General features: G+C 41.9%; 1 protein-coding gene across 1 annotated transcript; it reads right to left on the bottom strand.

Annotated features, from left to right (window-relative positions):
• Positions 1-844: 844 nt before the first annotated feature.
• On the bottom strand, positions 845-25,217 carry oaz2a (ornithine decarboxylase antizyme 2a). The gene is given in 6 exon segments (XM_024379014.2): positions 845-3,309; positions 5,603-5,688; positions 8,301-8,473; positions 15,961-16,041; positions 16,043-16,109; positions 24,990-25,217. Coding segments are annotated over 6 exon segments (648 nt in total). The 5' UTR covers positions 25,100-25,217; the 3' UTR covers positions 845-3,178.
• Positions 25,218-27,329: the final 2,112 nt, after the last annotated feature.

The following is a 27,329-nucleotide window of genomic DNA, read 5'->3' as shown; positions in this document are numbered from 1 at the left end:
CAGTTTCCCGGAAACAGTCTGAAGATTATTGGTTGAATCGGCAAGAGAGCTGAGAGCCCAGCAGGAGAAGAGCGTTTTATAGCCTTTGGCCTACTCATTCTGATAAACAACTCTGCATTTGACTCACCTATTCCATTAATCCCAACATCTTTGTCTCTCACATGCACTAGGTTACTGTTGGTGTATACCTTTTTTAAGGTTTTGTAAAGCCTTGTCTAAATAAGGTTGAGGTGGTAGTTCACAATCACACACACAAGTGTAGGCCGACAGACAGCAGACCCAAAATGTATTTGTGCTACATCTGAGATAAAGGGAAGGCCCACACATGGTGTATTGCTGTTCCCCATTGTATCATATCATACTGCAGCAATAAAGCAAAGGTTTGACTTCACAGAAGCCTTTGTCAGGGCCAGATCACTGAAGTCTAAATGGTGCAGGAAATGGAATAAAGCCCTGGGGATGACATTGACTTCTATGAAGTCAACACGTATAACATCAGCGCAGGAATAACAGTGCACTTTTTTCTAATTCTACAATTTACTTTTTGTCTTATGTTTTGTAGGTGGATATGACCGACCCTATTTAGCGTCACCACTACATCATCCTAATTACTGCCAATTACAGAAGATTAAATGCTAAATTAAACAACGGGTTTGTTGGACCGTTGTCAGTACAGGTTCTGTCTGTCAAATAATGGTGCTCATGAGGCGGTTATTACCGTTTATTATATTACTTTTTTTGGTGCCAAAGCCCGGGGTCAAACCCAGGGACATAAATTCTTACTCAAACACATTCTCTCTCAATTGTCAGCAACTATGCACACACATCCCAATGGATAAACAAACACAAGCAAGATAGATTTTTATTTTATTTTTTTCCAGACAGAAAAAGTTAAAAGGTATACATGTATGGATTGCCATTGAATGATCCTCTGTATGCCACTGTAAACAAAACAACTAAACTAGGCTATAAGAAACTATCAAACAAGAAAGATACATAAAAATATAACTCTGAAGATGAATAGACTCGTTTTCGTCACTGCTCATTCAACAGCTAGACGGGTTGGTTGTTTAGCAACACAACTGACGCGTGCGCAACTATGGGGCAAAACCGACTGGGTTGACTTGTAAACTATATTTCTTCAATGTTTATTGAAATCATAAATGCATTTGCATTAATGAACATTTCTCTCTCAAATACATATTTACAGTTGTTGGTTAGCTAGCTAGCAAAATTTTCCCATAAGCATTGACATGAATTCAGTCAAAACAAGACATGGTATCAAGAACATGATGAAACTAGCTAAAAATGAGTCATTTACAATTCCCCACATGGCAGATTCTTGTTATTTTTGGTAGATATCTGGCCAATCAGAATCACAACTCCTCATGGACTTCTGCCCCATTTGAAGTGTGTATAGTTTTAGTGACGTTATCTAACCCATCTATGAAGACTCAACCTCTACACACATGCAAAAATGAAAGCCCCCTGCACATAGGATCCCAAGCACACATCACTCTTGTCCATGTTCCTCTGAGACAAAATGCTATTGTTAGGGGAATATATTTGTATACTGCTTTCCTGAACAAACCAGGTCACCCTAGCACTGTTTTAGGGATCTTGTTAGTGTGAGAAAGAAACTTAAGCCAGTATCCTATAGGATTACTGTTGACCGGAACTTTTTAACTGTTACTGCTGAATGTAGAACTATTTCTTTGGCAATTCTGTCTGGTTTGCACGGCAAAACAAAATAGAAGGCGCTGGCCACTTCTCCGTAATGGACCCTAATGCACTTCCACTCGATTTTACGTGGCTACCTAAAGTGCTTGTGTTGTGACTTTTCCCTTCATGGGTTGGTTTCCTTTTTGCCACATTGCTTTGGGTAGCTAGGGATGAATGTGGGAAATAAGACTGAAGTGTAAAAGAGAACATTGCACTCTTTTCTTAGGTGGAAAAGGCCCCACCACAACCCTCTCAAAATAGTTTCAACTGAGCAGAGGTGTTGTTGGGGGTGGTACTACTAGTTCAAAAGGGCTCTGGTTGATAGAACTGTATACAAAGATATGAATTTTAACTGGGATTGAAACCAGGAAGAGCTGTCTCAGCCCATGCTAAATGATGAGGGCTAAGTCTAGCCATATTTATGTGGTGACTTATGTGCCGAGTGAGAATGGATTACAACATATGTTTAATGCTCTTCCACTCTTCTCGATGTACCTCTACTGGCTCAATAATTCAGGTGTTAGTTTCACAGGTTCATTGCGTAGCTGAGCGACCTCAAGTGAGGGGAACGCACATCATTGCTGCAGAAAGCTGTGAACTAGATTGCCCTGACCCAACATTCAAAACAACGACCTTCGCTCAGCTTTCAAATATCAAACGAGACTAACAATATCACGCTAACTATAATCTGGTAAGAAAATAAGAAAACCGTAAGCTGAAAGATCATAGCTAGTGACGCAAAAGTAGGAATGAAGACTTAATATACCCAACAGTTTGAGAAAAAAAATATATGTTATAGAATGAATGCAATTGTAAAAGAAAGATCAGTGTTATACTTGTCCCTATCATAGAAAAAAACACAAGCAGAACAATTCATTCATTCATGTTGACCCAACCATACCCAGGCAAATATCCCCTTAAAATAATTCCCTTATGCTACCCATTACATTACTGTCCCTACTAAACAAGCCCTGCTTTGTATAGAAACTACTGTACATTAAAAGACCCAAGTCAGGCTCTTTGATATTCCGTGCAAGCTGTCAGAGTATAGATATGCTTTTTCTTCCAGCCAAAAAGTCACCCTGTTGGATTGTTGTGGGCAGGCATGTAAAGCCTGGCATGGAGTGGGGCGATTAGTAAAATCTGAACCAATCGGGTGATGACTCGGTCCAAGCTCCGCCCTTCCATGCTCCACCGCTGTGCTCATCAGGGGAAGATGTATCACCACAGAGATCTTAGCATCCCCAAGCAGCATATCCCTCTTATAATGGAGTCTACAAAATTGTGACAACCCAATCAATGAGAAGGGTAGAGGTTTGGGTGGAAGAGTATCTTTGGGGTTAGGGAGGGGGCACACAGTTTGAGGATGGGGGACAGGGATGAAGGCAGCTGGCGGGAGGGGTTCTGTGGGGGTCATGGGTGGGCTAGGGAGCGGCAGGGTGGTCCGGTGTTTCATTCACTCCTCATCGGAGCTGCTGTTTTCCAGAGAGTAGACCATGAAGATGAGGTCTGTCCGAGCCGGCACCAGAGGGTTGCCGGGTTTCACCACCTCAAAGCCCATGTAGTGGAAAGTCTTTATGATGGATACTGTTCAGAGAAAAAAAGAGAGACCATGCAGAGAAGTTAGTGAACCTAGCAGGACCAGGACAGGATTAACCAGTGTTGTGGCCGTTCTGTCTTGGGTACCAGATTATAAGCACTCTCTCAGTTTAACTTCGCTAGAACATCACTGCCACTTCTATAATCAAGATACTTTTGGTCATGTAGTGTATGTGGACACCTACTCATCGAACATCTTATTCCAAATTCATAGGCATTAATATGGTGTTGGTCTCCACTTTGCTGCTATAAGAGCCTCCACTTTCTTGGAAAGCTTTCTACTAGATGGCGGGGTGGCAGGTAGCCTAGTGGTTAGAGCATTGAACTAGTAACTGAAAGGTTGCAAGATCGAATCCCCGAGCTGACAAGGTAAAAATCTGTTGTTCTGCCCCTGAACAAGGTAGTTAACCCACTGTTCCTAGGCCGTCATTGAAAATAAGAATGTGTTCTTAACTGACTTGCCTGGTTAAATAAAGGTAAAATAAACAAATTAAAAAATGGTGGAACATTGCTGCGAGGACTTGCTTCCATTCAGTCACAAGAGCATTAGTGAGGTTGGGAATTGATGTTGGTTAGGCCTGGATCACAGTTGGCGTTCCATTCTACCTCAAAGGTGTTTGATGGGTTTGAGGTCAGGGCCAGTCATGTTCTTCCACACCTATCTCGACAAACCATTTCTGTATGGACAAGAGCATTACCGGTAGTCAGGTCGGGCACGGATTTTGGGGGATTAGGTCTGGCTCACAGTCGGCGTTCCAATACATCCCAAAGGTGTTCGATGGGGTTGAGGTCAGGGCTCTGTGCAGGCCAGGCAAGTTCTTCCACACCGATCTTGACAAACCATTTCTGACAGACCTCACTTTGTGCACGGGGGCATTGTCATGCTGAAACAGGAAAAGGCCTTCCACAAACTGTTGCCATAAAAATGGAAGCACAGAATCGTCTAGAATGTCATTGTATGCTGTAGCGTTAAGATATCCCTTCACTGGAACTACGGGGCTTAGCCCGAACCATGAAAAACAGTCCCAGACCATTGTTCCTCCTCTACCAAACTTTAAAGTTGGGACTAGGCATTTGGTCGGGTAGCGTTCCCCTGGCATCCGCCAAACCCAGAATCGTTCGTCGGACAGCCAGATGGTGAATCGTGATTCATCACTCTAGAGAACATGTTTCCACTGCTCCAGAGTCCAATGGCGGCGAGCTTTGCACCACTCCAGCAGACCCTTGGCATTGCGCATGGTGATCTTAGGCTTGTGTGCGGCTGCTCGGACATGGAACCCCATTTCATGAAGCTCCCGACAAACAGTTCTTGTGCTGACGTTGCTTCCAGAGGCTGTTTGGAACTCAGTAGTGAGTGTTGCAACCGAGGACAGATGATTTTTACGCATTCTGTGAGCTTGTGTGGCCTACCACTTTGCGGCAGAGCCGTTGTTGCTCCTAGATGTTTCCACTTCACAATAACAAAACTTACAGTTAACCGGGGTAGCTCCAGCAGGGCAGAAATTAGACGAACTGACTTGTTGTCAAGGTGGCATCCTATGACGGTGCCATGTGGAAAATCACTGAGCTGTTCAGTAAGGCCATTCTACAGCCAATGTTTATGTATGGAGATTGCATGGCTGTGTGCTCGATTTTATACACCTGTCAGCAACGGGTGTGGTTCATTTGAAGGGGTGTCCACATACTTTTGTATGTATAGGTGTACATAAGCTATGGTCGTTTGATTTCATGGACGTTATTAATATACTAAAGGATAGCTCAATCAAATGTAATTATCCATTCAATGTTTTTTTTCTCCAAGGAAATGTTCTACAGTTGGAAAGGAACTGAAACCCTTGCTTTCCAATGTTTATCATAGTCTAAACATCTAATTGGGACAGTCCAAGTACATTATATGGAAATGAATTAGCATGCTAATGCTAACCACCAATTATGTGCCCATTATTGGCAGTTGCTTCATCCATTTGTGACTTATACATTAATGATATATAGCCATTGATTCTTTAAGAATATAACTTAAATGCCCCCAAATGTCATACCTCATCAGAACCCAAAATATAAGATTGTTTACAAGATTAGAGTAAAACAATGTAAATGTAAACAAACAGTGTATAGCCTCAACATGTTTAAAACTATAATTTTGATATCATGGATGGTCAGTCCTTGCATCCATCCAGAGCTTTTCACCAAAACAGAGGCGGGGTGGCATTTTTTTTGTTTCAAATAAGAATTCTAGCTGCACTCCTCTTTTGAACCCAGCACTAAATAGTGGAACGCTTACATCGATCCTCTCTGGCTCTATCGAACCACAAGAACACGTAGTTGACTTTCAGCTTCTCCTCAGCAAACTCCAGCAGGCTGGTGAGCCTGGAAAGAGAAGGGGGAGAGAATGAGATGATGCACTGTTTTTACATAAGAGAGTAGACTTACATAATAATGCAGTGGCAGCTGCAGTGGCCCTTAGAATTAGCTCTGCAGTGTCGGAGAAGACGCTGAGACTGTGCTGGCACCTCGCCAATGTCGTGCCAAGAGGATATTGACATGACACTGATGACATATTACATGACGACGCCACGTAAATGGCTCATTTCTATTCATAAAAGGAAAGGACTAGAGCAGTGTTCCCCAACCCCAGTCCTCGAGTACCCCGAACAGTACATATTTTTGTAGTGGCCCTGTTGACAAGAAGAAACATACCTGATTCTACTTGTCAAATATTGATCAAGCCCTTGACAAGTTGAATGAATCAGGTGTTTTTTGTTCGGGACTACAACAAAAATGTGTGCCGTTAGGGGTACTCGAGGACCGGAGTTGGGAAACAACACTGGACTAGAGAGAGAGGATAGCCTCCCTGAAAGGCATTTTTTCAAGTTTTATTAGTCATATGTAAGGGACATGCATGCAGGGCCGGATTACCGAACAAGCACACAGGGCATGTGCCCCTCGTGACAAAATGTGTAGAATAGCGTTATAAACTGCACATTTTACTCTCCGCACCATGGAAAAATGCTGTAAGTTAGATTTCTTCCGCCGAAAATCTTCAGGAGCATTAGGAAGTAGAGGCGCTGTTGCACCCTCTTGACTACTGGTGATGTTGTTGGTCCATGTCAAGTCCTCGGTGATGTGGATGCCGAGGAACTTAATACAATTGACTCTATCAGAAGTCCCATTCATGTGGATCGGAGCAAGTCAACATTCAAATATTTTGTTTTGCTGACGTTGAGGGAGAGGTTGTTGTACTGGCACCGCAATACCAGTTCACTTACCTCCTCCCTTTTAGGTTCACTCGTCGTTGTAGGTTCAGGCCTACAACCGTTGAGTTCGTGCAAAGCCACGCAGTTGTGGGTGAACAGGGAGTACAGCAGAGGGCTGAGGACACACCCCTGGGGGGCCCCTTTGTTAAGAGTCAGTGTGGTGGAAGTGTTGTTGCCAATCCTCACAGCCTATGGTCTGCTCGTCAGGAAGTCCAGGATACAGTTGCAGACGGTGGTGTCCAGACCCAGGGCTCTGAGCTTGGAGGGAACAATAGTGTTGAATGCTGAACTGTAGTCAATTTACAGAATTCTCACAAAGGTGTTCCTCTGGTCCAGACAAGAGTATGCGAGTGGAGTTGAGTGGTCGGGAAATCCCACTTATTGCTCATGGAGTGGTGGCTTGCACACTACTCAGCGCTCCACGTCCTTTCCAACTGCTCCGCTAAAAACCGCTCCTAGCTCAAAGGTAAATTAAACTGCTACTCCAAATTCACTCAAATCACAATTTAGCCAACACACATCTATTTTTTTTGACTACCTGGACCTACCATTTGGTGTTGAAGTATTGAAACCAAATCTCCCGAGTGGCGCAGCAGTCTAAGGCACTGCATCTCAGTGCAAGAGGAGTCACTACAGTCTAGAGGCTGTATCACATCTGGCCGTGATTGGGAATCCAGTCGGGCGGCGCACAGTTGGCCCAGCGTCGTCCGGGTTTGGCCGGGGTAGGCCATCATTGTAAATAAGAATTTGTTCTTAACTGACTTGCCGAGTTAAATAAAATATGATTTGAATGAAAAGTATTTCAATAAATAACAGGAAAAAGTGACTGTAAAAGGTGCTTATAATTTCAAGTAGGCTACATGTCATACAGTATTAAACAGCATATAAACACTCTAAATAGGTCAGGAGCCAGACAGGTAGTCTAAGAAGGAACGATTAATTTATTATTTAGGCTATATTATTTACATTATTTCAAGGCTATAGCCTTCAAATAAATAAATAGTGAAGCATTTGAATGTGTGACACTAGGTTGGCAGGGACATTAAGCGCTCAGAATTTAAACATTAAATTGTATGAAATAATTGTAGATTATAAATTGCACATAAACTGTGACTTACTTAGAATTCAATTCAAATTGAAAAAATGCCTTATTAGGCTCAGTCTTATGTGCCTTTTGAATTCATTTTTAGAAACATGAGTTTGGCCAGAGTCTGGTCCCTGGAGAGCAGGCCAGCAGAGGAGAATACCCTGTCAGTGCTTGCAGAGCCACTGGAGACGCTAAACACCCTTTGTGTCACTCTTACCAGGCTGTGCAGGGATGTGTAGTTTTCTTTCTGTAGGTAGGCCTAAAGGATTTTTAGATCAAATAATCCTATCAAAACTGAAAGCTCATTGAAAGAGGTAATGTGCCAGGCCAAAATCAATCATGGTAATAGAACGAAAATTAGATCAGATTTTTTGTTGATAAATACTTTGCTACAATGACACACTTAGCTAGCTACCCACCTCGTCCTTTCTGTTAGCATGTGCACACTCCGTTGTCCTTATACTATAAATGTTGTCAGAGTATAACTTGCATGTGAAATTAGTAACCTAACAGGCTATCCAACATTTCTGTAATGGGTGTCTGCAGGCAAGCTGGTAGGTCTTAACAAGGGGTATGTGTCTCAGAGCTGTGTGTAACACCCTGCCTGTCTGTCCGTCTGCGATTGTGCCCATGCTTACCCCTCTTTGCTGCCCTCCGCCAGTGCCCCAGCGGGGATCTCCAGAAAGAGGCTGTCCGAGGAGAGGGCTGTTTCCCAGCAGGCCGTGCGGCACTCGCTCAGTTGGTAGTGGAAGTGCAGGATGGCTGGTGTCCCATTGACAGGAGCTGCCCGCGTCACCGTAAGCCTCTCGTCCTTTAGTGGAGAGGAAGGGAGGACAGATGAAAAGGTACATTTCCTGAAGATAATTTGTGTGCTTGCGTCATACAAACTGTTCACACAGCACTCTGACTCCTAGCTCATTTAAGAGAACAGTGGCCATGGCGTTTTTCAAAAGAGTGGGAATGGGGATTAGAGTATTATGGGAGGTCTAAATTCTCTAAACCTTGAAACAATGCAGATTTCTTTTCCTATTGACTGTATTCAATCCCATGAGTTTCCCATGGAATATTTGAGATAAAACCAATGAAGTACAGTATATAAACCCTGGATTTCTGATGCTATGTATTGGCCAATGAGAGGCTTAAAAGCCACCAGTCAGCCATATTGGTATTCCCCAGTAGGAGCAGTCTTCCATAGGAATGAATGGAATGCTACAGTATTTCAATTAAATGTTTCAAGAACAAAATGACATCTATTTAAAGACTGACTGACACAAAAAAATAAAAAATAAATCCCTTTGAAAACGGCCCATGTGGCATCGATATGAGTCAGAAACATAGATTTGTGTGTCAAAATTTACTACGAAGTGTAAATAGGATCATGTTGGCCATAAAGTCAGTCTGGTCTATAACCGAGTTTGGAACCTCAGTGCATCACAACGAGGTTGGGTTTGGATTACAATTATGTCTATCGTGGGTGAAGAGACAATAATAAGATGAATGCGTACTGTCGCCTATCATTGAACGTCTGACTGACATGTCGTGACAGCTGCGTCTTAGAAAATAGCATTGAAATATATTGTTCATCTGCAGGCTATTATAATACCCTTAAGCCTCAACTGTGAGAGGGTCTACTCATACAATTTTGATTAGATTGTCTTTTAGGTTCAAAAGAATCGTGTCTTCTTACATGGTAAGCCTACTGCTGGTAACTTTAGACTATATTGTGCTGGTTTTTTTGGGGGGGCACCATTGCATTGGATGTCGGCATAAACACCACGGCAATTATGCACTCCAACAGTAATTATATGCAACATGCTTCAATCCACTGTAGGCCTATCTAACAATGTAATTATTACCCCAGCATCACTGCCGTAGTGCAGTTTCTCTGGACCACCGCAAGGTCGGAGTCCAGACAGAAAGTTTCCTAAAATAGGCCTAGCCTGAATGGACATAGAGAGAATTAGCAAACTGATACACACACACTTTAAAAGGACCCATCAACCAAAGCAACCTGCAGCGTAAGCAAATCAATTTCTCCTTTCCCCAAAAACCTTGCCTTAGCTTTAAATCCTTTCTGTAGGATATCAAAAACTATACATTATTGGAGCATGCTAAATCAATGTAGCCTATCATGTAAATTGAGGGGGAAAGTTAAAATCAAATCGTATTTGTCAAATACCAACAGGCTTTACAGTGAAAAGCTTACAACAATGCAGTTAAGGGGAAGATAGAGACAGCTGTGATATACAATGACTTCTGAATGTATTCACACCCATTGACTGTTTCCACATTTTGTTGTGTTACAAATTGGGATTATAATGGATTTAATTGTATTTTTTATTGACGATCTACACAAAATACTCTAAAAGAAATTCTAACACTTTTAAACATGAATGAAAAATTAAACACTGATATATCTTGATTAGATATATTGTAGTCAATACATGTTAGAATCACCTTTGGCAGCGATTACAGCTGCGAGTATTTTGGGGGTAAATCTCTAAGAGCTTTGCACACCTGGATTGTACAATATTTGCCCGTTTATTTTTTTTTTTAAACTCTTCAAGCTCTGTCAAGTCAGTTGTTGATCATTACTCGAAATCCATTTGAAAGTACTGCCATAGATTTAAGTCGGTTTAAAATCAAAACTTTAATTAGGTCACTCAATGTTCAATGTTGTCTTGGTAAGCAACTCCTGTGTGTATTTGGCCTTGAGTTTTAGCATATTGTCCTGCTGAAAGGTGATTTGTCTCCCAGGGTCTGTTGGAAAGCAGACCGAACCAGGTTTTCTTCAGGGATTTTGCGTGTGCTAAGCTCTATTTTTTATACAAAAAAAACTCCATAATCCTTGTAGTTGACAAGCATACCCATGTAGCCACCACTATGCTTGAAAATATGAAGTGGTACTCAGTGATGTGTTGGATTTGCTCCAAACAACATAATGCGTTGTATTCAGGATAAAAATATTTATTTATTTGCCAAAAACCTCTGGTCTTTGGGGTTGAATCTGTGCTTGAAATTCATTACTCGCCTGAGGGACCTTTACAGATAATTGTATTTGTGGGGTACAGAGATGTGGTAATCATTAAAAAAATAAAATAATGTTAACCACTATTATTGCACTCATAGTCCATGCCATTTGTGACTTAATCAAACGTTTATTCAACCTCTTTGTTATTGCAAGCCTAAATACATTCAGGAGTACTTATTGATTAAAGACATTTCAGCTTTACTTTAAAAAATAAATCATTTCAAAACATTTCTAAAAACAAAATGATACTTTGCCATTGTGTGGTGTTGTGCGTAGATCAGTGGCACAACATCTCAATTGAATCCATTTTAAATTCAGACTCACATAACAAAATGTGGAAAAAGTCCGTGTGAATACTTTCTGAAGGCACAGTAGGCCTAGGCTATGAAGATGAAATTGACAACCATTCGAAAATAGAAACACAAACGCAACATGTCCATAGCCGATTAGCCATTGATTCATTTTAGTGAAGCATTGGGTAGTTGTGTTCACACTAAGCCTGCATTTACATTTTAGCGCTTTATCTAAATCTGTGACACCACTTATTGATATGGGTAACCTAAACTCCGGCGGATATTTCACTGTTCCCTTCTTGTAATTCACGCATCTCCGCTGGCAACTACCCTATCCCTTCGCCCTCTCTCTAGCGCTTAAGCAAGTAGTCTAGGCTATCCTGAAAATGATTCGCTCTGGTGTGATGTGATCCCATTGGCTAAATTGATACATTGTCACAATGATGCATGGCAAAAAAACAAAAAACAGGCAGAAATATTCAAACATTCATTCACACAATGAACCCACAGACCTGTCAGCAGCAGACTGTCAGTGGCAGGCTAAATAGCCTTCCCTGTATTTTTTGTTGTCTTAAAAACATTCTGATAAGGTCTCCAGTCATATAAAATGTAATTTTTTCCCAGGCAGAGAAAGGAAGAAGAAATGTCTCTCTATTTGCCATTTCTAACATAGGCATTGGAATTCTTCCATGCAGCTCTCACGCAGTAGCGTAGGCTACATATACCTACAATAAAGCATTGTTTTATATAGGCCTATATGCGTTTATTCAAACAAATTATAAAAACAGGATCATCGAATAGTTTCATTAATTATGTGCCTGTGTTTGTCGCCATGCGTTCAATGTTAGGCTAGGCTATATGTTGTTAGAGATCAATTGTTTTGTACTGTTTAAAAGCAACGTTTTACAATATCATGGAAAGAAAAATATATACTGAACAAAAATATAAACCCAGCATGTGAAGTGTTGGTCCAATGTTTCATGAGCTGAAATAAAAGATCCCTGAAATTTTCCATATGCATAAAAAGCTTATTTCTCTCAAATTGTGAGCATTTCTCCTTTGCCAAGATAATTCAAGTTGAGGGACTGTGCATTTGGCATGCTTACTGCAGGAATGTCCACCAGAGCTGTTGTCAGAGGATTGAATGTTAATTTCTCCACCATAAATCGCCCATTTCATTTTAGAGAATTTGGCTGTATGTCCTCTGTATGTCCTCTCACTCAAACCCTTGTCATGTTTTTGTCTTATGCTTCACCTACCACACATTTTCCAGGAATATTCCTGAATGTATCCAGAGTATTTTCAGATTTCGTTGCTGCCAAAAGTACAGTAAATGTCAAATTCACATAAAATCAAGCAGAATGTTTGGATTCATTCTTGTGTCAGGTGAGCTGTTGTGTCCTCGCCTTTGGTCTAATCATTTCCCCATAATCTCAAAACTGAGATTAAAACTATACTAGTGTATATATAAATCACTGAGTAAAACTAATTTCAACATCAGTCAATTCCGAAATTGAACTGGACACAGTATCCAATACGACCACACCTCTGTTTTTGTTATTAAATGTGTTTAATGTTGACCCTCCACCTCTCTTTCCCTCTTCTCATTGGTGGTACCTAATAAAACAGAGGGTAGCAGCAGAGCTGCGAGCCTTCTGCTGTCAATGAAAGGGCTCTTTCTTTCATACGTGAGGCAATGATGTTGATATCACAGGTGTGACTGATCTGTTTAAGCCTAACCCTCTTAGCCCACTCTGAGACAGTCACATGTCTGGGGCAAGGACACACCTGTGTGTGTGTGTGCAAGTGTTTGCAAAGAGAAGGAGGGTAGAGCAGATTCAGGTGCGAATACAGTTGCAAAGACTCAAATGTGTGTGCTTGGGGCCTCCCGAGTGGCGCAGTGATCTCAGGCACTGCGTCGCAGCCGGCCCTTGACCGGGAGACCCATGGGGCGGGGCACAATTGGCCCAGCGTCATCCGCGTTAGGGGAGGGTTTGGCCGGCAGGGATGTTCTTGTCCCATCGCACTCTAGCGACTCCTGTGGTGGGCCGGGCGCAATGCACGCTGACACTTCAGGTGTACGGTGTTTCCTCCGACACGTTGGTGTGGCTGGCTTCGGGGTTAAGCGGGCAGTGTCAAGAAGCAGTGCGGCTTGGCTGGGTTGTGTTTTGGAGGACGCACGGCTCTCGACCGTCGCCTCTCCCGATTCCGTACGGGAGTTGCAGCGATGAGACATGACTACCAATTGGATACCACGAAATTGGGTAAAAGTACAAAATAAATAAATCCACGGTAGCACAGATGGTTATTAAGAACCCAAAAGGATATTGTGGTAGAGAGCTTCAAGTTCCTCGGTGTCCAAATCACTAAGGACGTATCATGGTCCAAACAAACCAACAGTCGTGAAGAGGGCACTACAACACCACTTCCCCCTCAGGAAACTGAAAAGATTTGGCATGAGCCCTCAGATCCTCAAAAAGTTCTACAGCTGCACCATTGAGAGCATCTTTACTGGCTGCATCACAACTTGGTATGGCAACTGCTTGGCATCTGACCGTAAGGCGCTACAGAGGGTAGTGCGTATGGTCCAGTACATCATTGGGGCCACCAAAGTCAGACTGTTCTTTCTGCTACCGCACGGCAATCGGTACTGGATCGCCAAGTCTGTGACCAAAAGGCTCCTGAACAGCTTCTACCCCCAAGCCATAAGACTGCTGAACAGTTAATCAAATCACAGATAGGACACACTTTCACTCTTCACATACACTGCTGCTACTCTGTTTATTATCTATCCTGATTGCCTAGTCACTTTTACCCTTACTTACATGTACATACAGTGCATTCGGAAAAGTATTGAGACCCCTTGACTTTTTCCACATTTTATTACCTTACAGCCTTATTCTAAAATGGATACAATAAAACATTTTCCTCATCAATCTATACACAATACCCAATAATGACAAAGTGAAAACCTTTATTTTTTTACATTTTAGCACATTTATTAAAAAACAAACAGAAATACCTTATTTACATAAGTATTCAGAGCCTTTGTTATGAAACTCAAAATTGAGCTCAGGTGCATCCTGTTTCCATTTATCACCTTTGAGCTGTTTCTACAACTTGATTGGAGTCCATCTGTGGTAAATTCAATTGATTGGACATGATTTGTAAAAGCACACACCTGTCTATATATGGTCCCATAATTGACAGTGCGTGTCCGTAGAGCTCCGATACAGGATTGTGTAGAGGCACAGATCTGGGGAAGGGTACCAAAACATTTCTGCAGCATTGAAGGTCCCCAAGAACACAGTTGCCTCCATCATTCTTAAATGGAAGATGTTTGGAACCACCAAGACTCTTCTTAGAGCTGGCCGCCCAGACAAACTGAGCAATCGGGGGAGAAGGGCCTTGGTCAGGGATGTGGCCAAGAACCCGATGGACACACTGACAAAGCTCCAGAGTTCCTCTGTGGAGATGGGATAACCTTACAGAAGGACAACCATCTTTGCAGCACTCTACAAATCAGGCCTTTTAAGGTAGAATGGCCAGACAGAAGCCATTCTTCAGTAAAAGTCACATGACAGCCTGCTTAGACTCTCAGACCATGAAAAACAAGATTCTCTGGTCTGATGAAACCAAGATTGAACACTTTGGCCTGAATGCCAAGCGTCACATCTGGAGGAAACCTGGCACCATCGCTATGGTGAAGCATGGTGATGGCAGCATCATGCTGTCACAATGTTTTTTCAGCGGCAGGGACTGGGAGACTAGTCTGGATCAAGGGAAAGATGAACGGAGCAAAGTACAGAGATATCCTTGATGAAAACCTGGCCCAGAGCACTCAAGACCTCAGACTGGGGTGAAGGTTCACCTACTATCAGGATAACGACCCTAAGCACACAGACAAGACAACACTGGAGTAGCTTCAGGACAATTATCAGAGCCCAGACTTGAACCCGATCCAACATCTCTGAAGAGACCTGAAAATAACTGTGCAGCGACGCTCCCATCCAACCTGACTGAGCTTGAGAGGATCTACAGAGAAGAATGGTAGAAACTCCCCAAATACAGGTCTGCCAAGCTTGTAGCATCATAGCCAAGAAGACTTGAGGCCGTAATTCGCTGCCAAAGGCGCTTCAACAAATTACTGAGTAAAGGGTCTGAATACTTATGTAAATGTGATATTTACATTTTTTCAGAAGAACAGTTTTTTCTGTCATTATGGAGTATTGTGTGTAGATTGATTTTAGAATAAGGCTGTAACCTAACAAAATGTGGAAAAAGTCAAGGGGTCTGAATACTTTCCGAATGCACTGTATTACCTCAATTACCTACACATTGACTCTGTACCAGTAGACCTTGTATAGTCTCATTATTGTTATTTTATTGTGTTACTATTTTTTTATTGTACTTTTACTCTGCATTGTTGGGAAAGGGCTCGTAAGTAAGCATTTCACTAAATGTCTACACCTTTTGTATTTGGCGTATGTGACAAATAACATTTTATTTGACTTGATATTAACTCTTGGACAACGCACACTTTCTAGATCACCATGTACAGAGTCTATGGTTGATAACTTATCTCAGATATTTTGACTGCCTCTGTTCAAACCATATATGGTTTCAATATTGTCTGCGGGGCTATAGATCAGCAGCATTTTCATGTACTATAATTGTACATAAGACACGTTTTTATCAGGTTATTACTTTGACAGTACACTGTGTATACAGTTCACTGTGTACATTATACATGCTGATATGGGGTGATCAGGGCAAAATAGGAAGTGCATGTAGGATTCCTGTGTTGTCTCAGCATAAAGAGCATAAATCATTCAATGATATTCAGCTTTTCAGGGGATCCATTTGAGCAAGGCGAGGCTCAGACTCATTTATCATGATCACTTAAGGAGTATTTAGGGGTTGATGTGATTTGTTGATCAGTGGCTGCAATGAAGTTGCCTCTGGTGTTCTCACCTTGTGTAGTAACAGGCCGAGAGAGTGATCCCTGCCAGTCCCTCGCCCACCCGGGATCTTCAAGTGTGGGTGAGGGGCATCAGGAGCACCACAGAGGCCCCGGAGCCTGGTGCCTGGAGCAGTGGAACCTGGAGCCCACTAACAAAGAACTGCAGAGAGGGGATAGAAGGAAAAAGAAAGAGAGAGATGAATGACCATGCCACAGGATTCATGAAAGAGACATGAAAAGCAGGAGCACTTGACTGATTGAGCATTCAGGTTCAGGTTTAGATTTGTCGGTTTTTAGAGGTTTGGGGCAAGGTTTGGAATATATACGATTTCCCTAGTCTCATTCACCAGCCTTGTGTCTGTTGGCAGCTATTAACTTGATAAAATGTTGGCGGAGATACTATTTCCGTAAAACCATTGATTCAGTGTTTCAACATAGGACCAGGATCAATAAGTAGTTAAAAGGGCCCAGGGTATTTCATCTTCTTTCCTAGAGGTACCAGTTTTGTCCCAAATGGCACCCTATTCCCTACATAGTGCACTACTTTTGACCAGGGCCCTATGGATCCTGGTCAAAAGTAGCACACTATACAGGGAATAAGGTGCCATTTGGGATACACGCACTGTTACAATAACACTAAGTGGTGCACTGCCATGTCATAACGTCAACCCACATACCTCCCGTTGCTACTCTACTTGGACATTTATGATTTTAATACACTTAATGAAAGTGGATGGCTAATGGGAACCAAGCACCCAAGTAATAAAAGTGCCCAGTTTGCATTAGATTGATGTCTTTCTTTGGTTGTCTTCAATTTGCCAGCTTGTTGCGTCACTGGCACTAGGACAGTCCTACCTTAGTGTTAATCTAAGTGCTGTTCCACAAATAGCACCAAATAACAGCATCTCGGTAACAACACCTCTTTGCTCCTGCCTATGCCAAAGGCAAAGTAATACAGTTATGTGTTTGAGAAGTAGCAGTGTGCCATCTGCACTGCATCTAATCTCAGCAACCTCAACCTTCATTGAGGCAGGCGATGTCATAGAGAACAAATGGACTTTTACAATAACAACCTGCTGAAGTTAAGTGTTAGCTCTGCCTCTGTCAATGCCCGCCCCCTCTGTTTTATTCATGGTTCACCTCACTGCAGTCCTTGGCTGGAACAGCTTGCCCTATTTTCCCAAGTCATGTCTAATCAGGGCCTGAAGAATAGTACATTATAACATGACATGCTGTGGCTGTACTTGTCATTGTCTGCTCTCATAAGACGTCTCGTAAACATCCCATAAGACTAAAGCAGCCGCCAAGCCTCTTATCAGACGCAGGTAGTACTGAATGTACAAAATCAGTGGCCTTCACCTTGAGCTTTAAGGCAGGCTGGACAGGCTTGACTGGCTTGACTGGTTTTAACTTTCTCTGGGGCAGACAAGTAAACAAGTCTGTGTAATCAACTCTTTGGCCTCAGGGCCTTTCGACTAGTAATAAATAATACTAACCCAGCCTAAACCATAAACAAAGTAAATAATCAAAATGTCAGGGGTAGCCAACTCTGGTCTCCGGTTCTGCAAATATTGTTATGGAACAAATGTGCGCATACACTGTAGCTACTCAGGAAGGGGGTTGTCTATGCTACCCATTGTTGCAATATGGGAAAAAAATAAAAAACGACTTTATTTTCAAAGCTATGAAATTATCAGCACTTAAATCGAAAAGTCACACTACACTGTGGTTTGACTTGAGAGGCTGCTAAGTCTTGTACCAGCAGCAGAGGAACTACTGTGATGTGAAGAGAAAGGCTCTGGCTTGTGGTGGAAAGGCATGCATCACAAACAAGCGCATGATCTGTAAACACCTCTGCAAATAGCCTCGTCGGGGCCCAGGAACACACATCTCGGTCGTTTGGAGTTACGGGGCCTAGTTTCAGGGCAGTAGTAAGAATAGCCCGATGCTCCCGAGGGGGCTTACAAAAACATTGCATGGGTCAGTATTTCCATTAAGAAAATGTGCCGCCGCACATTTGACCGGTAACATTTTGATTGACCAGAAATTAACCGGACCCATACGCATTGGGTGCATAACTCAATTAGGGGATCCAACCACAGTGCTCAGAATGACAAATCACATGTAGAATATGGTAGTTCATTTTAACAGACCATGCAAGTCGAGGACGCAACAACATGGGTCCTTCTTACCGAATTCCGATGTGTACTTTGAAGATTTTATAATAATGCCCCATTCATATCAACCATAAGTAGTCCATTACGTCGCCACGGAGGTAATTCATTTGAATGGGGACCGTCCACAACGCCCCCTTACGGTCGAAGAACAGGAAGTTGCCAAACCACTGAAGAAGAGGCAAATATGTGGTTTTGGACGATGGATTTATGGGATAGCTAGCAACTTGTAAACAATTACACATTCCTATAAGTGAGTACTATTTTAATAGTATGTTAAACAATACACATTTACTGGTATGCCAATTATACTTCATGACTGTTGCCTCCCGTTTTAGTTTGTGATGGTAATGACGTTTGTTTTTTTATGATAATTATTAGGTGGAGGTCGCTAGCTACAGTATAGCCTAGATTTTAGCTAGCTAGCTGCTCTGTAAGCTATCTTGACTTGCTATAAAGCTATAGAAACAAGTTCAGGAAAACTGTTTTATTATCAACTGAATCAATATGGTTCCACCTGTCTTGAATAAAAAGGTCATATTTGACAATCTCACAAAATAAATGCGATCCCTGACAAGGCACTAGGCTCTCCACAATCGTATCTTGCATTGTGAAAACCTTCTTAAACTCTCCGTCCAGGAACTGAACAAGATTGCATGAAGATAACGTATGGCATAATGAAACATAACTGTACACATTTACTTTCCCTCAGGCAACAAGACAAGTAACAAATAGCAAAATCACTAGCCTATGTCAATCTACTACACCCCAAAGTAGAAAAATGTACCTATTCTATTGGTCACCTTGTAGATAAAGAAACCGCCTATTCCTAACAGATTGTGGGACGACAGATTCCAAATTCATACCACCAGTAGGCCTGGGCTACATAAAACAACTTTAAAAGGCAATGAGGCTGATGCAACAGATTAGAATGTTTAGCTTTAAATGTTGATAAAATAATATTTATTCACATTGTAAGCGCAGCAATGCGCACAAGGTAGTACGTAGGCTACGAGAAAATGTTCATTCCACGATGCAATTAGCACATAAACACTTGTCAAAAGCGCACCGCACATGCGAGCGGTTCCATGTGACCAAGATGAAAATAATTTAACAGCTTAATGTATTTCCATCGACTGGTATTTCCATCAATTAATAGGCTAAAAAAAACATTATTTCGCAAAGGGATTTTTTGTCCTTTTTATTCATCAGTTTAAAAAGAGAGAAAAAAGATATCGGCCAAAAGCTGAGCCGACAATTACTGGCTGACTGAAGCCCTGGTATGGGGTCAATTCACTCTGGGGAGTGTCTGTATGTCTCCCCTGCAGCTAGTGTGGACTGGTGGTTAGCCACGTAAGTTCAGAGGCTTTTTTCAAATCAATTATTATTTGTCACATGAGCTGAATACAATGGGTGTAGACTTTACAGTGAAATGCTTGCTTACGAGCCCTTCCCAATGATGCAGAGTTAAACACCCTCTGTAGTGCTTTATGGTTGCGGGCGGTGCATTTACCATACCAAGTGGTGATGCAGCCAATCAAGATGCTATGATGGTGCAGCTGTAGAACTTTGAGGATTCAAGGGCCCATGACATATCTTTTCAGCCTCCTGAGAGCATCTTCTCATGTCATCTTCACGACTGTTTTGGTGTGTGTGGACCATGTTAAGCCCTTAGTGATATGGACACCAAGGAACTTGAAGCTCTTGACCTGCTACACTACAGCCCTGTTGATGTGGATGGTGAAGTGCTCTCCCCTCTTTCTCCTGTAATCCACAATCAGCTCCTTGGTCTTACTGATGTTGAGGAAGACGCTGTTGTCCTGGCACCACACTGCCAAGTCTCTGACCTCCTCCCTGTAGGCTGTCTCATTGCTGTCGGTGATCAGGCCTACCACCTCTGTGACGACAGCAAAATTGATGATGGTGTTGGAGTTGTGCGTGGCCACGTGATTGTGGGTGAACAAGTACAGGACGGGACTAAGTACAGACACCTGTGGGGCCTCTCTGTTGAGGGTCAGCGTGGCAGTGGTATTGTTGCCTCACCACCTGCGGCCGGCCCTTCTGGAAGTCCAGGATCCAGTTGTAGAGGGAGGTGTTCAGTCCCAGGGTCCCGAGCTTGGCGACGAGCTTGGAGGGGACTATGGTGTTGAAGGCTGAACTGTAGTCTATGAACAGCATTCTCACAGTTATTTCGCCTCTTGTCCAGGTGGGAGAGGGCAGTGTGAAATGCAATTGAGATTTTGTCATCTGTGGCTTTGTTGGGGCGGTAAGAGACTTGGAGTGAGTCCAGGGTGTCTGGGATGATGGTGTCATGACCAGCCTTTCAAAACACTTCATAATTACAGATGAGAGTGCTACAGGGCGGTAGTCATTGAGGCAGGTTACCTTTGAGTTCTTGGGAACAGGGACAATGGTGGTCAGCCTGAAACATGTTTGGATTATAGACTGGGACAAGGAGGATTGAAAATGTCTGTGAGGACACTTGCCAACTGGTCTGTGCATGCTCTGAGAACGCGCCCTGGTATTCCGTCTGGCCCGGCTGCCTTACGAGTGTTAACCTGTTAAAAAATTTGACCTACATCGGCCACAGAGCGAAATCACACAGTCATCTGGAACAACAGGGGCTTTCATACAAGACTGTGTGTTGTTGTCCTCTAAGTGAGTATAAAAGGCATTTAGCTCATTTGGAAGTTCTTCGTCACTCACGGGTGGGTTTCCCATTTTAGTCTGTTTATCGTCTGCAAGCCCTGCCACATAAAACAAGCATCGGAGCCGGTGTAAATGGGATTCCACTTCCTATGTCCTTTTTTATTTTTTTATGTCTCGGAGTTCATAGTTGGCTTTTATGTGTCCATGTCTGTGTCCCGTTCCTTGTAAACGGTAGCTCTAGCCTTTAGCCTCGTGCTTAAATGTATTGATGAAGTCTGTGACTGATGTGTAAACTCCTCAATGCTATCAGATGAATCCCAGAACATATTCCAGGCTTGTACTAGCAAAACAGTCTTGTAGCCACACGTCTGCTTCATCAGACCACGTCCGTACGTCCATATGTCACTGGTACTTCCTGTTTGAGCTTTTGTTTGTAAGCAGGAACCAGGAGGATAGAGTTGTGGTCTGATTTACCGAAGGGAGATCGAGGGAGGGCCTTCTGTGTTTCTGCGGGTAGAATAAAAATGGTCTAGCGTTTTAGCGCCATATTGGCGCAGGAGACGTGTTGGTAAAAGTGAGGTAGAACGGTTTTAAGTCTCACCTCATCATTACCTCGGTTTTAAGTCTCACCTCAAGTCTCTGCCCACCAGTAATGCTGCCTCTGGGTGTGCGGTTTCTTGTTTGTTTATAGCCCCATACAGTTCGTAATTCAATCAAAAGTGGTTTCTTGGAGTTACCTTGGAAAGGCTTTGAGAGAGCATTATTTACCAGTTGCTGTTCTGATAGTTGATTTAGTTAATCTATTGATTATATTGTTCCAAATGTGCAGCGCAAAATCTAGCAGTGCAAAACAAATATGCTCTTTGGGCGAATCATGGAAACTCCTAGTGGGTGACTTGCATTGATTTATTTGTTGTCACTAGCCACATGATTAATGTGTCACGAGATGACGAGAGCATTCCAAAAGTTTCAGGAGGGTCACAGCTCCTAAAAAGTTTTGAACCCGCTCAGCATTCTTAGTTGTGCTAACACTTTCTTGGGCACATTCCATTTTTACATTTACATTTTATACATTTACCAGACACTCTTATCCAGAGTGACTTACAGTAGTGAGTGCAGGTTTTGTTTTTACTTTTTTTGTACTGGTCCCCCATGGGAATCGAACCCACAACCCTGCCGTTGCAAGCGCAATCTTCTGCCAACTTCCTAAGGAGGTTACGGTTAGGATTAAATAATGGTGGCACTGCTAATAAAATGCTGAGAACCAGCACCTTTTTCCATTCCCCTATATAGGAAAGCTCCTGTCCTTGCACGAAATGCCAGCTTGTTTTGAAAGGCAACACTCTCGCCCTCTGACATTCAGACCCCCCCTAGTGCCAAAGGGCGCTAGGCTAAATAACCACAGTCACAAGTTGAAAAACGAACAAAAACCACTGCACCCTAGTATAAACATTATTCAAGTCATGCAGCAGTGACCTAGCTTGCACTGTACTGTATTAACATACGGGTGAGGTATTAATCATATCTGTGTTGCAGGCACAGCACTGGGACACAAGGATATAAGTGCGTCATGCACCATGTATTCTCCCGGGACTTGTGTGAGAGAGTGGTTGTATAATCACTGGAACCCAGGCAAGCATACCAAACTCTGCTTTAGGGTTTAATATAGAGTACACTGCAGTGCAATGAGAGAGTACTGTATGGAAGATCGATAAATAATATGGTCTGAAGGTGATAGGTAAATCCAAAACCCATAGTGCTTTTTGTCTGGTCAGGATTTTTGGATTATTTCAAATATCATGAGTTCTGCAATTATTAATAAAACTGTGTTTTTTTTCAGTCCATTTCCCTTGGTGCTGCAGTTGTTTGAGTTTCAACCTTTGGCAGCCTGATTTGAGTTAATTATTCCTTAGATAATGGCTTTGGATTCTATGTTTGCCCTGGTGACTGGTTAAGAGTTTGTGAGTGTGGCACACATCCAAGGAACAGAAGGCTCCAAAACAGGATACTATTCCTCGGAAGTCTTCCAGGAAAACGCTAACAGACTAGCTCAGAGAGAATGGCCAAACCACCTATTAGCCAGTTAATCTATGTGTCAAACCTGAGCTGCTCCAAATATTTTATAACTAGTTTTATACAATTTAAGTGAGTCAACAATATACTATTAACCATACTATTAACCATTTGCCTACTGGATAAACAAATCCTTGCCTACATTGCAAACCAAAAGTTCCCATGAACTTGATGGGTAGCATTTAGAGCTGTACCGTATAAGTGTGAATGTAGGTTCTCGTTTCTAAAAAAAAAAAACAGGATACCAAACTGAGAAGTTCTGGTAATTCGAGCTGCATGTGCTCATTGGAGACTACCATGTGTACCCTGTCCCGATCCCCTTTCCACTCTTGACTTGGCTTAGGTCAAGAGTATCACGACCACAGTAAATGTCACCTGACAGCCAGAACCTACTACGTACAAAAATGTTTATATGACGTTTGTCTTAACCTACAGTACAGTATCAAGTTGCATTCAGGATGCCATTTTAGGACAGAACAGCACATCACAAGGTGATCCCTTGAGGAGATCAGTGTACTGTACAGCATGGCATAGCCTCATATGATCTATTCAAAGTGTTCCCCTATCATCCATAGAAATTAATCGCATTAGACTAGTAAGAAAATCGTACTGTTAAACAGATAGCGTCCATAGCATCCCACACAGGTTTCCACTGGTGCTTTAGCCACAAGCTAATATAATCTAGTCCAAGCCCATTGGGGGCTCGGCTGGTTGTGTAATAGTGTGTGTCTGTGTGATGTAGGGCAGCTGATGCCTTCTGCTGACAGGGACATAAGCTAGCACGCTAGTGAATGGACCCTGCGCTTGCCACCACACATGTAAAACATGAATGCACATGTGTGCATAGTACACACATACTATGTTGTCAATGTATTCAATGTAGGCTATTTTTATATTTTTAGCTTCTGCATATCATGTAATGCATACTTTTATGAGAAAGGCTGGTGGTATATGATGATGGAATACTGCTGTGGACATTGGCACTCATTCTTGAAAAGGCAGGACCATGTTTACCAAGATTGAGTGATAGGCTATAAATGACTCTCCTGATGGAACATGGAAGAAGATTCTGAAGATGATAGCATTGTGGATGCATCACGTCATTATATAGGCTAGTCTAGGAGGCTACTGTTGCTCTGATGCTTCGACTACAGCTAAGCAACCCTGTCCTGAGGAGCAATTTCCACTTTGACACAAAGCTGATTTATAGATGAAAGCAAAAAAAATCTAAGTAGGTCTAGGCATGGGGGTGATATCAGGTCATAGGTAGGCATGGCACCTGGACAGATTATGGCAACAATAGCCTAATAATAAGAGGTGCATCTATATTTTTCCGTATTATCATCTCATTTATATTAAAGGGATACTAACCCTATTGATTTGACTTTCTAAGAAAATATGCGGTATTAGTGCGACATTTGGGCATCAAGAAAATAGGTTACGTTTACTGACACTGCACAAAATGAAATGTCCCGTGCGCAGAAAGTACAAGGCGGAAATGTTTTTGGTAATTCGATCCATCTTCAACGCTGTATGAAAACAACTTCGTTGGACAACTGTTGTAAGACGTAGGGGTAAGCATTATAAAAAAATATTAAGTATATGCCAATTTAATTATTGTTGGAGCAATTAAATGCAAATGCATAGTGCGCAATAGGGTCATTGTTGAATACATTGATACAAAATGTCCTATAACCAATAACAAACCATATGTGGTCTATGTTATGCATGTAGGCGTACAAATGCTATTAGGACATGTTACATTATATGGGCCTAGTATGTGACATCGATACTATTCTATTGGTGTTCATAAATAGTATAGAAAATTCACATGCATAACGCTACTGTAAATTAATCTAATCAAAAACCTAAAGCAAATCATGAATACACCAGCTATTATTGACAACCTACAGACAGGAATTACAGCCAAATATTCAGTTATTATCACAACATGAAATATCTGGTTATTATTGTGTTATTCTGAAAAGTTAAAGGGTGGAAAACTAATGCATTTAAATAGTCATAATCATTTAAATATTATTAATCAATGGTCAGTTTAGCAAATCAATGGAAACAAATATTAGGAAAATAAATATCCATAATTGTAGAAATGTATTCGCAAAATCGTGTAAGACATTGCCTACCTTTCCTCGGTATTCAGCATGATACCCTCGAGGAAATCGAAAACTTTATGTCCTTTTTGACAACCAAAGCAATGACTATTTAACAGAAGCTCCACGGAGAAGTGCACCATCCGTAAAAAAACGGAATTAGAATTAACTCCGGCGCGGTTCTAGCTATATAATATGAGGCTTCAATTCGCTAAAGAACCAGCCGTAGACGCCTCTGCATCGACAATAGTGTTGATGCTGGAAAGGGGCTATTTATATGCCCGTCATACACGACCATTGGAATCATGGGTAACTCAAAGCAGGAAGCAATGTACTAGTTATTGACCGATTGGGTAAAGACAGTACAGTATGAAGATACGCAGAAACAGCTTCTCCAATAGAAATCCCCGATCACGTATGTAGACGATGTCATGGCAACGTTGGCTAGCTAAACTCATGCGCAGAAACACGTAATCGTCTTAACGGTCGTCTTGTGCCAAACTGCGCATGTGCAGACCATCAAACCAACGACACTCTTTCCATATAAAGTTGTTTTTGACGAAAATTAAAAATGTGTAGGTTTGTAAATTCCACGAGCTTGGATTAATAACATGTTCAACTACTTAAGACATTGGCTCGAATTTAGGTTGTGTCTTTTATATTTTGAGAAAATGAACAACTAAGAAATAATTGTTCACTTATTTTATTAACTTCTCACACCCTACCCTAAATCTAACCATAACCCTTGTCTGCGTGGTCTTCTTCGCAAGCGTTCCTGGAAGTCTCATTATGCTGAGCTTCTGCGTTTAGAAACTCTGTGATTTGTGTGCGTTTCAAATAGGAAGATTAGTGCTAACTGGAATCCTTGGGAAATCCCTACCCCAAACATAACCTTAGCCATAACCCTTACCTAAGCATACCCTTAACTCATACCTTAAATATTTTACAATGGGTTTGGGACCTCTCAAGGACCTCAGATAGCAAGGACTGTTCCGGATACACAAAGGGTCACAGACCTGAGCTGGTTATCAAATCTTTACAATGCCTGCTCAGCCTCAGTTTGCCACCTAGCTAACGTTAGTGTTAGCCACCTATTTAAGAAAAGTTTTTCAACAGAATCAGTAGAATGAATACACATGAATTAACACAGTTAATTTTCATAGCAGCCACGTTGTATTCCTTCTTTCATCTATGCACTCTCCTCTCACATTTTCCCTTTGCTTGTGGACTTCAATGCACAACTCATCAGCTGTATGTGACCAGGCAAAAAACCTTTCCAAGCCAAACCATATCCGCTACACACAGCCTACATCATTGTCACCATATTGGCTAAAGTAAGGTCATAGTAAACATAGCTAATAGAACTAACACGTTAGTAAACACAATACAATCATGGGGCGGCAGGTAGCCTAGTGGTTAGAGCGTTGGACTAGTAACTGAAAGGTTGCAAGATTGAATCCCCGAGCCGACAAGGTAAAAATCTGTCGTTCTGCCCCTGAAAAAGACAGTTAACCCACTTTTCCTAGGCTCTCATTGAAAATAAGAATTTGTTCTTAACTGATTTGCCTGGTTAAATAAAGGTCAAATACAATTTTTAAAATGCAGTAATGTTACAGTGTACTGTCAGTAAGCAGTTTAGCACTTACACTAAATTTCCTCAGCCGGTAATTGTCAAACAAATAACTGTCGGTCTCACGATAATTGACCATTAATTAACATAAACACATTTAGCATCTCCTGGCTTCCACACATGGCCTACCAGCCATTTTAAAAAGTCAAATCTATCTAATATAGCCTACACCTTCACAATGAGTCCATTATTTATTTTAGACACATCTAAAGAAGCATGATATGAAGAAAATCTAGTCTATTTCCGAAGAAAAGAAAAGCACAACTCAGAGTATGCTAATGGTAGGTCCTGATGTGGCTATGCCAAATGGCTGTGGGCTGCACTAGTTCATTTAGCAGACAGGATTTGCTTATAATTCTGTGGCATTATTTTATATTATTTTATAGTATGAAGAATACAATTGAACAAAGCTGAATAAAATATAAATATTTTCTCCAAACAATGAGTCAACCTATTCTGTGCGAGAAATAAATATTCGGTCACCGCAGCAGCCTTAACCTTGACTTGGAAGAGTTCCGGTGTTGTGTTGGGTAGTCCAAGCCAGCTAGCTAACATAGCATCCCTCTGTTTTAGCAGGGTGTTTGAGTAGGCTAAACTAGCTAGCTGCGTTTAGTAGATAAGTAAGTGAAACTGAAAGTAGAAGAAAATGCTAAATCTCTCCATCTCTCTCTTGCTTCGCCTTCATTTTGAAAGTAATGAATTTGTTCACAACTGTTAAACTATTGTCTTTCTCTCTCTTTGGG

The sequence above is a fragment of the Oncorhynchus tshawytscha genome, linkage group LG19 (assembly GCF_018296145.1).
Source record: "Oncorhynchus tshawytscha isolate Ot180627B linkage group LG19, Otsh_v2.0, whole genome shotgun sequence".
Classification (NCBI taxonomy): domain Eukaryota; kingdom Metazoa; phylum Chordata; class Actinopteri; order Salmoniformes; family Salmonidae; genus Oncorhynchus; species Oncorhynchus tshawytscha.
This window is presented reverse-complemented; position numbering and strand designations above follow the sequence as displayed.